This window comes from Microtus oregoni, unplaced genomic scaffold, assembly GCF_018167655.1.
Source record: "Microtus oregoni isolate MIOR12 unplaced genomic scaffold, Mior012 000019F_ref0000042, whole genome shotgun sequence".
Taxonomy (NCBI): Eukaryota; Metazoa; Chordata; class Mammalia; order Rodentia; family Cricetidae; genus Microtus; species Microtus oregoni.
Window position 1 is genome coordinate 862,642 of NW_024543078.1, and position 13,472 is coordinate 876,113.

Consider the following 13,472-nt stretch of genomic DNA (forward strand, 5'->3'; position numbering starts at 1 on the left):
TGGGTCCAGAGCTGCAGATCGCCAGGAAAACGCAGGTCGCGGGGATCAGCAGAGAGAAGGGGGTGGTAAAGGGGGGAAAAAGCAAAGGGAAAAAGCCCCTGCGCATTGATCCGCGCCGTATTTTTGGGTAAATACGATCACGTGGGGGCTGGGGAACCAATGAGCTGCCGGGAAAAGGCTGGAAAAATAATTACCTGCCTTGATTGTTCTGTGAGCAGATAAAAAGTACATATACAGTTCATACAATAATCTTATGTATGTAAAACCCTGTTACGATGTCGGCGACGGGGCCCATCAGTAACTATTACGTGGACTCTCTCATCTCTCACGACAATGAAGACCTCCTAGCGTCCAGGTTTCCGGCCACCGGGGCTCACCCTGCCGCCGCCAGACCCAGCGGCTTGGTGCCGGACTGTAGCGATTTTCCGTCCTGTAGCTTCGCGCCCAAGCCGGCAGTGTTCAGCACGTCGTGGGCGCCCGTGCCCTCACAGTCGTCCGTGGTCTATCACCCGTACGGCCCCCAGCCCCACCTCGGCGCCGACACGCGCTACATGCGGACTTGGCTCGAGCCGCTGTCCGGCGCCGTCTCCTTCCCCAGCTTCCCGGCCGGGGGCCGTCACTACGCCCTCAAGCCCGACGCCTACCCCGGGCGCCGCGCCGACTGCGGCCCAGGCGACGGCCGCAGCTACCCGGACTACATGTACGGTTCGCCCGGGGAGCTGCGCGACCGCGCCCCGCAGACGCTGCCCTCGCCCGAGGCGGACGCGCTGGCCGGCAGCAAGCACAAAGAGGAGAAGGCCGACCTGGACCCTAGTAAGTTGGGAGCAATTTTCCTTTACAACCGGCACAGGAGGGGAGGGGAAGCCAGGCGGGGGCAGCCGTATTACAGCCCGTCCAGCCGCGCGGGCAGCGCGGGAAAGAGGCGAAGGCGAGGGGGCAAGGACTCAATAAAAACGAATTACCTTGGGGAGCTAGCTCTCTGGGGCAGGAAGGTCTGAGACAAGGGCCCTGGCAGCCAGGTTGGGAGAGGGCCGGTCAGGGGAACTTCTCTGCCAGAGGCTGGCTTTGAAGGAAGACCCCTGAGTCGTCCTCTTAACTCAGGCTTTTTGATTCAGGGGTCACTTTCGAAAAATAAAATGCAAGCAGGGACAGGAGCTGGGCTGAGGGCCTGTGGTTCATTTTGTGGTTGGAGAAGGGGCAGGGCAGCAAAAGGAAAGAAATTATCCCTACCTCTTAGCCAGAGTGGGGGTCTTCATCCCACTAGAGGTTTATAAAATAAAAGGTCCACTGAGTTCTCCTCCCCCTAGAAGGGTCTGGGGGGTATGTAGTCTAGGAACTTAGGCCAGGACTTCCAAACAGAAGTGGGAGAGAAGTAACTGTCCGAGTCTCCTTAAACTTGAAAACCCACTTTTAAGTGTCTACAGGAGAAAGTTGCAAATGGGGATTAGGAACACGGAATGCAATAGGTTCTTCAGATTAAAGAACCACATAAGCGCGCTCGCGCGCGCGCGCGCACACACACACACACACACACACACACACACACACACACACACGAGAGAGAGAGAGAGAGAGAGAGAGAGAGAGAGAGAGAGAGAGAGAGAGAGAGAGAGAGCCTGAGAGACTCGGCTGACTAGGGTAGGTAAAGAGGTGGGGGGGGGCAGGTGTAAGCTACAGGGTCAAAGAAAGAGGGAGTAAGAAGGAGAAACAGCAGGGGAGGGGTGTAGCCCCCTGGGTGTGAGGAAGTGTCTGAGGGATCCCCAGGAGGAGACTTCAGGAAATCTTTTCCTCTAGCTCCATAAGGGGCCAGGGCCTAATTATACCCTCTGAAGACTTCCCTCCTGCCCTCAGCTACTCCCATAAACCTGAAATTGGAAGCTTGGAGGCTTGTCTCCTGCAGAGTCTGTCCTGGAGCTGGGAGGAGGGGGGGGGGCAGTGGAGACCAAGAAGAGGGTTAAGATGTGGCCTTTCTCCAAGGCCAGCAGCTATCTGAGGAGTGGGGAGGTTTAACCCTGACAATTCGCCTCATCAGGGTTGAATTCTGAGCAAGAGATGGACACTGGGAAGTGCTGAGGGTTTAGCGACTCTCAGGGTCAGGAAACAACTATGATATTTCAGGACTTGGTCGTGGGCTGTGAGAATGGGAGGGGCTGAGGAGGAGGGAAGTGGAGAGGAGAGGGATCTTGCTATAAAAATAAAAAACAAGAGAGAAGCGTTTATGGGCCTATGAAACAGTTGGGAATTTGGACTTTTTTATGAGGATATTCTCGAATTACTACTCTTGAAGCTGAAGACCAGACTGTGGGGGCTTTGGTAGCTTCAAATTTCCTACAGTTTTAGGTGCTGGATACTGGACAGGGAGGGCACGTGGAGAGGGGGAGAATGCAGAAGAGAAAGGAGGAAAATGGCTAAAGTAAAACGTGACCAAATTCAGGTTCAATTATTGAGCTTGAGGAGCTTGACAAAGCCTGGGGGTGGGATAGCTGAGGTCTTGAGCTGGAAGGAGACTCTACTGATCCTTGCCTATCTTTGGCCCTCCAGGCAACCCCGTGGCCAACTGGATCCATGCCCGTTCCACAAGGAAGAAGCGTTGCCCCTACACCAAGTACCAGACGCTGGAACTGGAGAAGGAGTTTCTCTTCAATATGTATTTAACCAGGGACCGACGATACGAGGTGGCCCGTGTTCTCAATCTCACTGAGCGGCAGGTCAAAATCTGGTTTCAGAATCGGAGGATGAAGATGAAAAAGATGAATAAGGAGAAAAGCGACAAGGATCAATCCTAAGCTTGCCCCAGCCTGCTGCCAACACAGCCAAGGAAAACACAAAACCCCACAGAAATGTCCCAGCCTAGGCGGCAGAAAGCACGAAAAGAGAAGGAAAGAGCAAGACAGAGAAAAGCCCACCGTCTTAAAAAGAAAAAAAGGGAACTCTGCGATGTGGGAGGGCTAAGGGCTGAGGAATTGGTGTTAGAGGTAGTTCTATCCAGCGACCAGGAGGCAGGAGAAACCGCATTCTCTTCCCCCCAGCAAGCGAAATAAATGACACACACACACACAAATGTGATTTTTCCCTTCTTTCTTCAAAGAAGCCAGTATTTGAATCTCTGTGTGTGTGTGTCTTTCTGTGTCTCTGTCTCTGTCTCTGTCTCTGTCTCTCTCTCTCTCTCTCTCTCTCTCTCTTGTATTTGGTCTGGGCCATTTCTTCCTGGGCCTTGGGAGCTCTGTGGGCAGATTTTATACAAAAAGACACACACACAATGATGGTTCCCAGCCAGAGCTGAGGGATGAGAGCCCAGTTGTACGGCTGGGTCAGACTGCACAGGCAGGCTGGTTCCTCAGGCTTGTATAGAACCGTGTTCTTCTCGCCCCAGTGTCCCTCTCCAGCGTGTCCTGTAATGTGCTTCTGTTTGTTACAGTAGAGCAACTCTGTTAATATATCGAAGTCACTTAAAAAAAAAAATCCAGAAATTCAACTGTATCTAGTTCTCGTCGTCTTTATTTCTCTTCCCCCGTGGCTCTGTGGAGGAGGCAAGGGCTTAATCCTCTAAGGGAAGCTGGAGCCAGAACCAGAGAAGGGGCTCCTTCTACCTCCAAAGGGCAAATGCCTGCAGCTTCTCTCCAGGCAGGGCAGAATGGGAGGGGGGCTCCTGGGAAGGGAAGGAGGGGAGGCTGCTGAGACAGAGGCCTAGCTTGTGCCTGCCCCGGCTGGCTGCCTGTGAGTTTCCTAGTGGCTTGATGGAGCGTGTGGGGAGCGCTGCTGGGATGGTTTTGCTGGCTGTAATTAATTGTCGTAATTTATGAGTACATGAGATCGGAGAGAAAAGATAGGTGAAGATGAAAGTTGGGTGCTGGGTGAAGGCCCAGGCTGGCTTCTTGCCTGGTGGCTGTGGTGCTGTGGTGCTTTCAGGGTTGCCTGAGAAAGAAGGCTAGCAGGATGCTCAGCTAGGGGGAAAGGCCATGCGGCCTCAAGGAACACTGGGGGACAGGCACTGAGTACTGAATGAGAAGGGGGGGAGGAGGAGGAAGGAAGAAATAAAAAATACAAGAAAAAGAAGACAGGAGGGGGAAGAAGAAAGGAAAGAAGGAAGGCAGGAGAAAATGATGAAGAGGGAGAGAAAAAACATATCGCAAAGTCAATATAATAAGAATTAATTTCTTCTCAGTGAATTCATTCCCGGCTCTTCTCTCCCCTTCTAACCCCCCATGTTTAGTTTGAATGTTGATAAGTATTACTAAGGTCATGCTAAGTAGTTCTCCTAGGGTGTAGTGAGGCCAGGCTACAAGAGAGAGGGTTAGCAGTTAGCTAGCAGTGGGGTGCTCTCTGGTGGCTGCTGGACCCCAAGCACAGAGGCACTGTGATGTGTACCTAACAGTCTGGTGGGGCTGTATGGCTGCCCTGCACCCTTCTCTAGAACCTTCTCTCTCTGGAGCTAACAGTTTCTTGGACTAATCAGAAGCAGACAGAACTGCTGGGTCCGCCTCAACCCAGCACCCCTTTTCTCGGAAATCCCCCAATCTGGAAACTATTAAAATTAGACTGCTTGAAATATAGCCCTTTAACATCTCAGGCCGTCCGCTTTGCCAAAGCATCCCCTGGCAGGACTAGTGGGCACTTGGAGTGACAATCTCTGCCACGTTATTTGCGTCTTCTATCCTCTTCTTCCAATTTTTGGGATTGGAGGAAAGTGAAAAGGGTTGAAATTTTTGATTCTTTAATATTGTGGGGGGAGCAGCAACCAAGTGGCAACAACAGACTTAGCAGCCAAGCCATTGATGCATTCCCTATTCCCTGCTTAGCAGACCATCCCACTCCTGAGCATTGACTCTTTGGTCTTTTGGAAAGAGGCTTCGCCTTGTTTTTCTCACTACCTTACTCTTCCCTTTGGTCCTTTTGCTGTTCTGTAATCCTGGCCTAAGTTCTGCTCTTGATGGGAACCAAGACACCCTTCGCTTGCCTTAGTCAGGACTATCAAGAGAGAGGATGCCGGCTTCTCTCCCTGCTCAGCTCAGCGCTGTTGTCCTGCTTCCACCCCCACCCCTGCTCTAAGGTCTGCTTCCTGAAGCCTGCCGGCTGGAAAGGGGACCTCAGAGCTTGTAGGACCCAGAAGAAGGTGGGATTTAGAGGAGGCCCACTCTTTAATCCCAGTTTCCAGCCGCCAGATCAGCATTAGATTCGATTTTATTCATTACCATTTGTGAATTAAAACAACACGACAAACAACTGAGGAGAGAAATTAAAGCAGACCAGGAGAGGATCTGGCAGACTTTCTCTTCCCCTCATGTGTCCTTTCACCTCTCCTCTGCTCTTTTGTCAGAATCACAAAACCCTAAAGGTTGTCCTACTTGGGAAGGCAGAGATAGGTACATTTCCGTAGCCCAGAAATGCCACTTTTATGGCCCTGTTTGTCTCCCTGCTTTGGGTTCTGAATGGGGCCCCGAACAAAACAGCAACGCGAAGCTGGCTAGACGTCTGGGCTTAATTGTTTTATGGTTTAAATAAGGTGGACACTCTTTCCTTTGAAATCGGATTATAGGAATGTTTTGTCTATAGCCCACAGAGATCAGGATCTCCCTGGCCGAGAGGGAGAGGTGAAGAGCGCGCATGCTAGGGAAGGGCTACAAACCAGGGGGTGGGAGCAGCCTGGAACGGTCAGAGTCCCACCCTGAAGTCCAGCAGGCAGCGGGTGGAATAGGCTGTGCAACCCGATAAGAGGGACTGAGAGTGCTGGGAGCAGAAGGTCCTGAGAACTTCGGATGGGGCGGTGCACCCACGCACCCACGTATGCAAGGGCAAACGCCTGAATGGAGGAGATCACAGCTATTCCTTTGCAATGTCTCTTTATTCCAGAAAGGGGAGTTACAAAGAGAGAAAAGTGTGGAACCTTTCACATGTTTTATTTCAAGAATTTAGAAAAACAAAGAATAGAGGCAACCACCTTCCTGGAAATCTCTCCTTTGCACCGGTTTAGAGGCTTCTTCCTCTCAACTTGCTACCTTTCAGTTCAGCCTAGGACCTCTGCTGGCTTTTCCTCAGTCAGATTGCATTGGAGCAAGTGGACACGAGGTGGCGCTGTTGTTCAATCTTAGAAGCCTCTCTCTCTCTCTCTCTCTCTCTCTCTCTCTCTCTCTCTCTCTCTCTCCCTTCTCCCCCTCCCCCACCTCCACCTCCACCTCCACCTCCACCTCCACCTCCACCTCCACCTCCACCTCCACCTCCACCCCAGATCAGCCTGGCCTACTGACAGTTGAGACCAAATTGGAAGCTTTGGCCAGAAAGCCCCTGGCTTCTGCCGGCTTCGGCCCCACTGCCTCTGAACAAACCAACCTTCTCACCTGCGAAGAGTAAATAATTCGTGAGTGTCAGCAAGAGATGTGCCCTTGCTCTATCGGAGAGTTCAGGAGGCAAAAGAGGGCAGGCATCAAAAATAATCGCTGATGGAGATAAGTGAGGAGCAGAAAATTAACACAAAAAGGCGGAATGACCCCAACAAACGAACATAAATCCGTGGTACCTAAGAGGGTGGTGCAGGCCTTGGGTAGAGGGACAGAGCGGCCCGGCGAGGATGATTGCTTGCGGCTCCTTTATTTCCAGGCTCAGAGAGCAAAATAAACCAGATACGGGTAAAAGAAAAATAAGTAGATAAAATAAAAGATGATAAAACCTTCAAAGGGGAAAAGTAAGTCCGACCAAAGCTTATAGGACTGATGGGTTCTCCGGACAGGCGGTGGTAATGTTCGGGACAGCCGCATTCCACGACACAAAGGCCCAGAAGAATAGCTCCCTTGCAGGTTTTTTTTTTCTGGACCATAAAATCTGAAAATAGATTTCCCCACCCCCTAAAAGATAAGACACAGGCCCCAGAGAGAATCCGGACCCTCTGAGTCTCCTCTTTCCAGTCAAAGAAGAGAAAGTATTTATGACAGCCCCCATGGTCAGATGCTAGGAATCCAGAATCCACTCTCTTCAGCAAATTCTCTCAGATCGAAAAGGCTGGAGCCAAAGATGCAGCGGGCTATGCTGTGGTGGAGATGCTCTGGGGTTCCTCGCACTACTCTGGACGCTAGTGAGATCCACAGCCCTGACACAGCACTTCTGGAATCTCCCCTCCTGCTGCTTCTCCTGCTGCTTCAGAGCTAGAGTTCTGTCTCTAAGAGTTTGGGCAGTTCCTAAGTTCAATAGCGGTGAGTTCCCTAAATTCAAAAGATTCCAGTATAGAGTCTCTTGCCTGAACACCAGGAATCTCCTTTAAGAATTTGACTGAGAGTGGTCATTTCCCCAGTAATTATTTAAATAAAAAAAGGACAGGGGAGAGCTGCTCTTTCTATCCTGCCTTGCCCTGCTAGCCTGTCCTCTATGCCTAGAGCCAGCCCACAGCTGATTCCAGATTAGGGCGGGAAAGGAGGAGATCTAGCTTTCTACCACACCCTTCCCTGCCCAACCCTGAAACCCCAGGATGAGGAAGAAAGACAGGTAGTTCTTTTTCTTGATGCAAAAGCTTACAAATATATATATTTATCAAGCATTTATATTCATCAAACATTCTGTGCATTGCCTGGTGCACACATGTATGTACAGGCCTGTGAGTCAGAAAGGCCACTTTCAGAAATGTGTATAGCTAGTGTGAAATGAACATACACTTGATATGTCTCTGAGTAAGAGAATAGTGCAGCATCTATATATGCACATGTACATGCATAGTTATGTATATATACACTATACACATATATACATATACACATTTATCTATCTATATCTGTATGTATATGTGTGTATATACATACATATAGATAGATAGTGTGTGTGTGTTCTGAGTGTGCTCCAGGATGGCTTTGTAAGCCTCACTTACTGTGGAGGAAGAAGACAGAAAGAAATCATTCTTATTCATCTTCATTCAGGAGCACAATAGCACACATTCACACACATGGTCTTATGCTTTCTTCTCTTTTCTCCCTGCATTAAGCCCACTGTAGACACTGTGGCTAGGGAAGGGGGTTGAGGGACCAAGGTTATTTTTTCCATTAGAATTAACTTGAATTTGTCCAGTCTTGGGCATGGGGATCTGTGCCCCCCTCCCCGAAAGTGTGGGTAAATATTTAAAGAGTGTCTGTTGACAGTTCCCATCCACATCCTGACCTGGGAAGCCTGCCTGGAGAAGAGGAGGGTGCGGGGAAGCCTGAGGGCCCCTGTAGGTCCAGCTGGCATTTCCTATGGGGTGGTGGTTTCTGAGAATCAGTAAGAGGCCTACTCCTACTCCCTTCAGCCCGCTAATAGTCTCAGAAACAGAAATGTCTTGGGTTAGGCTATGCAGAAGCCTGGGCGCTCAAGCTGTTTCTCTTGGTCCCCATAAACAGCTTTGCTCTCAGAGTCTCCCAGCCAAGCTTGTTGGGTTTCCTGCTCCTTGGAGGAACTGCTTTCTGCAAGGGTATTGTGGTCTTGCTGGGGTACATGGAGTGTCACCCCCATCTTCTCTACCCGTAGTAGTCAAGGGACAAGAGTCTCCAGGTTGTAAAGAAGACAGAGCAGCTTCAGACTCTGGGGAGAGGTCAGGGACTTGAGGGTCTGCAGCCTGAAGGGTCCAGGTACACACTGTGCTTCTTCCTGAAGTCCCCAGACTTTAGGAACCCCCAGGTAACTCACCTTTGAGGTTAAAGACTCAGCCCCGACTTACTAACACTCACCCCTGGGGTCTTCTACCTGTTGAGGTAACCTGAGTTGATCTACTGGCTCAGGTATCTCTCAAAAAGGACAGAAAAGGGGTGCACCTTCTAACAAGAGTACATACTTTGGAAAAGCTGGCCTGGCCATTAGCTGGGGCTGGCTGGCCATCCCCTACACACACACCACACCCCCATCCCTCCCCTCTCCTCCCTCCCTCTTCTCCAGGTCCCCCCCAGGCCCGAACCCCTCAATCCTCTCTCCCCCTCCCTTTCTCTCTCTCTCTCTCTCTCTCTCTCTCTCTCTCTCTCTCTCTCGCTCGCCTGTCTTCATGTCGTGGATTGATGAACGCGAATCGCGTGTAAGCGCCGCCACCGCCGGGAGTCTGAGGAATTCGCCTGGGCTGTTAGAGGAAAGAGCTAAGTGAGCGCGCGCGCTCTACCTACCGACAGTGAACAGAGCCGCCGCCGCCGCCCGAGCCCTCAGCCGGCACCGCGCCCCCACCTGCCCAGCCCCCAGCCCAGCAGTCCAGCCCGGGGGAGCCGGCCAGCTTGGGGGTTCGGTCCCGGGGGGAGGGGAGTTTTGGGGATACCGGGCGGGGGAGCGTGAGCCAAGGGGAGGGGGCCGCAGGTTTTCATGTGCCCAGCATGAGCTCCTACTTCGTCAACCCCCTGTTCTCCAAATACAAAGGCGGCGAGTCCCTGGAACCGGCCTATTACGACTGCCGGTTCCCTCAGAGCGTGGGCAGGAGCCATGCGCTGGTGTACGGGCCCGGAGGCTCGGCGCCCGGCTTCCAGCATGCCTCGCACCATGTCCAAGACTTCTTCCACCACGGCACCTCCGGCATCTCCAACTCGGGCTACCAGCAGAACCCGTGCTCGTTGAGCTGCCACGGAGACGCCTCCAAATTCTATGGCTACGAGGCGCTCCCCAGACAGTCCCTTTATGGGGCTCAGCAAGAGGCGAGCGTGGTGCAATATCCCGACTGTAAATCCTCCGCCAACACTAACAGTAGCGAAGGACAAGGCCACTTAAATCAGAACTCGTCTCCCAGCCTCATGTTTCCATGGATGAGACCCCACGGTGAGAAGCCTTTTCTCTTTCCCCCTTGGTCTCCCGCGCTCCGGGGTCTTCCCCCTCCCTCGCCTCCTTTTTGTCTGCCCTTGCTTTCCTTCCTGGCTTTGGGGGTCTCTTCCACTCCGCTCCAGTGCCTGGGTGGGTTCCTGGAGGTTAAAAAGGTTTGGCTGGGTGTGGGGCGGGAGGGGGCACCTGAGATATTGTGAGTGTTGGGGTGAAGGTGGGGGAAAGGTGATATGTGGGTGCAAAGGGGCTAAAAAACATTTCCTCCATTCCTTCTCTCTCTCTCTCTCTCTCTCTCTCTCTCTCTCTCTCTCTCTCCCTCTCCCCATCTCTAAAGTCAAAGTTGGGGAGGTGGCTGACAAGAACACCCAGAGTAAACTAGGGTTATTAGCCTTTGGGGGCGGTAGCCAGTTTGCCCAAAGACAGGAAGACAGCCATTCCAAGACAGTGGCCAGACACTGGGTGAAAGGAAGACCCTTTACTGTCTCCCTCTGGCCAGAGAGAGGGGCAAGAACCTAAGGGTAGGCACTCTGACTCTTTGGGGGTCTCCACTTCTTCCTCTCAGAGAAGCAGCCTGAAGGCCATTACCCCAACTTTTTTTTTTACTTCCTCCTGTTGGAGAGAAGACTGAATGCCTGAGCAGAAAATCAATGCTCCAGAAGAGAGAGGGGCTACACAAAGTAGGGGCTTCTGGGGTCCAGGGACTAGTGCTATACAAAGTAGGGGCCTCTGGGGTCCAGGGGCTAGTCAGTTTACCCCCCAGTCAAGATCTATGGGGTTTCTTGGAAAGCTGCTCAGGTTATGAGCCCCTCCAAGGGTGGCCCCTCATGGCTCAATTTCGAAGTACAGGGGGAAGCAAAAACAACAGTTCCGGCAGGGATGGCCCTTGATTTATTTGTTGGTCTCCGGTTAGCAATCAGGCAGAGCTGCGTTACATTCCAGGAGATCAATTATTTCTCTTATTGGAAAAGCATTAGGCAGAGATAGGCAAGGCGGGGGCAGTGGACAGAAACCCCTCTCCTCTAACCCCAGCCCTTTTTCTTTTTCTTGGAAGCAGATTGTGTCCCTAGGCTGGCTTACTAAATGCCACTCTGTACTTGTAAACAAAGCTGTAAGGGCCAAGCTGGAGGCCTGAAGGACCCTGCAAGGTTCCCTTGTCCCCAACAAGCTCCTACTTTTCAGACAGCTACCTCCCTGCCCCTCACCTTCACCCACCTCCTAAGGTGAAGAAAATCAAACCAAAACATGTATGGGAACTTTTCCTGCCCTTGCTTGTCTTCTGCGGGCAGACTCACTGGCTGGAGGAAAAACTGAGAAGAAGGGGGGAGCTTTGTGGGAAGCAGAGTAGTTGGGGGGAATGGAGCACCCCCAAACCAGATATAACCAGACTGGGGTTCTGTTCTGTCCAGCTCCTGGGCGGCGCAGTGGACGACAAACTTACAGCCGGTACCAGACCTTGGAACTAGAGAAGGAGTTTCTCTTTAATCCTTATTTGACACGAAAGCGCCGGATTGAAGTCTCTCACGCCCTGGGACTGACCGAAAGACAAGTGAAGATATGGTTCCAGAATCGAAGGATGAAGTGGAAAAAGGAGAACAACAAGGACAAATTGCCTGGGGCCCGAGATGAGGAGAAGGTGGAAGAAGAAGGGAATGAGGAAGAGGAGAAAGAAGAAGAGGAAAAGGAAGAAAATAAGGACTAGGAAAAAAGAGAGAAAAAATATCCCCCCCCCAGCTACTCCCTTGAAGTTTCGTTTTATGGTAGCAGATAAATCGAGAAGTTTATGACTGTCATTTGCTTTTATAGAGAATAGAATGGCACTCACTGCTCTAACTACCTGTCAGATACTTGCAGCTCTGCTTTTATTACCTTTGGACTTCCCCTGCTCCTTATCTGTTTGGGGGCCAGGGGGGGTGGGGAGACCTAGACACAAGGAAAAGTTCTGCTCCACTTCATGCTTAGCTCACCCTCACTTGTCCTTGCTTCCAGCTTCCGAGCCCTGAGCCCTTCCTGAACTTTAAGGTCTAAGCCTTCTCACACCCCACTTCTCCCCACCCTCCCACTCATTGCTTCTATGGTATTTATTTTAAAGGGAATCCGCCTGAAGATGTGGAAGATGGTTCTTGGCTTGGCTTATATGCTAGGAATCAGAGTACTGAATTAACTTCTTTTTTGAAAGAAAAGGAAAGAAGAAAAAAAGCAGAAGAAAAGGGAATGAAAGGGAAAAACTGTTAAAAGAAATAAAAGATAGCAAAGAAGATTCCCTCCCTCTCTGAGGCTCCTTCCTTAGAAAACCCCCTTGACTTTCTTCAGGAACCTAAGAATCTATCCACCCCCTTACTGAGGGGTAAAGAGGGGCCTGCAGTGGTCTCTAAAATCCTACCTATCCATGCCATAGTCATTGGGCCCAAGCCTTCCTTGCCTGTCCTTGCTGATTGATTTCTGTTCTTTGGGCCCAGCTTCCTCTGAGCTGTCTTAGTGTTTGTGCTCAGAAATCACCATAATCATGAAGACAATATGCTGATTAAAAAACTTTAATATACTACCTAAAGGGAACCTGCAATAATCTTGGGGGAGAGGAGAGAAAGAGAAAAAAATCCTACTAAAGGAGGTAAAAACAGAAAAAAAAAGAAAAAAGAAAAAAAAAACCTTCAATGTATTTTATCACTACCTATAGAAAGAAATCCTGCTTTGAGAGTATTTGTAATGCGGTTTTGTTGTCGTCTGTTGCTGCTTATTTCACTAAGAAAAAAACCCCAACAACTGAGACTGCCTAGCCCGCTGGTCTTGTGCGCTTTCATTGTGCTATTAACCCCAGTAGAGTAGAACTAAACCGCACTGAATGCATAGTTACTGTCTTGAATTCTCTGTTTATGCAACGTGCTCGAAAGGAAAAAAATGTTAAAATATATCTATAATAATAATTTTTGGTCATTTGTCTTTATGTCCAGCTATGAATGTAGATTTTGTGTCCTGAAAGCCCTGTTCCTGGTCCAAGTACTTTGTATTGTATAAGTGAGTCATAATAAAAAAATGAAAGAAGAAATTGAAGCTGGAAAGACTTGCTGTTTCTTTGTAACTCCCCCCTTTTCCTACTCCTCCCTCCTTATTCCCTTCCCCAGCTCTGCAAAAGGCCCTACCCTGATCTGACTTTGAGTGGTGGAACTTGGGAATGGGGTGGAGAGAGTAGGGAGACAGGAGGGCAGGTGACTGACAGTTAAGGGTTAAGGAAGGGGGAAAGTCTACTAGAAGGAAGGAGGGTTACTTAGCTAATACTAATGCCAAACAAGAAGGCTCATAGGTGCTGGGACTCCAAAGGGAAGACAGGAGCCCCTTCATTTCTGTGCTGGGTCCATGTTTCTCCTGGGACTATGCCTTTTCTTCCAGGGGTTTGGGCTAAGGGTGATATGGTGGGGTTCTTCTCTTGCTTGTGACCACCCCTTACCAGCCAGTACATTATATTGCAATAGTGGAGAGGATAGGGATAGGGGTATGTGAAGCTAAATGTAGCTGAGTAGTCAGGAGAGTTCAGCTGACAAATGCCAAAGTGTGGAATGAGGAAGCTTCTGCCTGGTTCAGAGGAGAAGGGAAGGACAAATGAGTAAGCTGGTATACCAGTCAGGGTCTGCATCCTGGAATTCAAATTCAACACAAGGCTATCACTGCCACTCAGCCCCCTTGTGTCCACTTAGCTTCTGTTCTGACTGTTTCAAGCCAGCTCCTGGCTGGCTTCA

At 50.5% G+C, this 13,472-nt stretch overlaps 2 protein-coding genes across 2 annotated transcripts; both read left to right on the top strand.

The window, feature by feature from the left end:
• The first annotated feature begins 275 nt into the window (after window positions 1-275).
• Hoxc9 (homeobox C9) lies at window positions 276-3,051 on the top strand. The gene is made up of 2 exons (XM_041669742.1): window positions 276-813; window positions 2,542-3,051. Exons 1-2 carry the CDS (start codon window positions 276-278, stop codon window positions 2,784-2,786), a joined length of 783 nt encoding a protein of 260 aa, XP_041525676.1. The 3' UTR covers window positions 2,787-3,051.
• Window positions 3,052-9,305: 6,254 nt separating this feature from the next.
• Hoxc8 (homeobox C8) lies at window positions 9,306-11,440 on the top strand. The gene is made up of 2 exons (XM_041669696.1): window positions 9,306-9,741; window positions 11,148-11,440. The coding sequence occupies exons 1-2, from the start codon at window positions 9,306-9,308 to the stop codon at window positions 11,438-11,440; spliced, it is 729 nt and encodes a 242-aa protein (XP_041525630.1).
• Window positions 11,441-13,472: the final 2,032 nt, after the last annotated feature.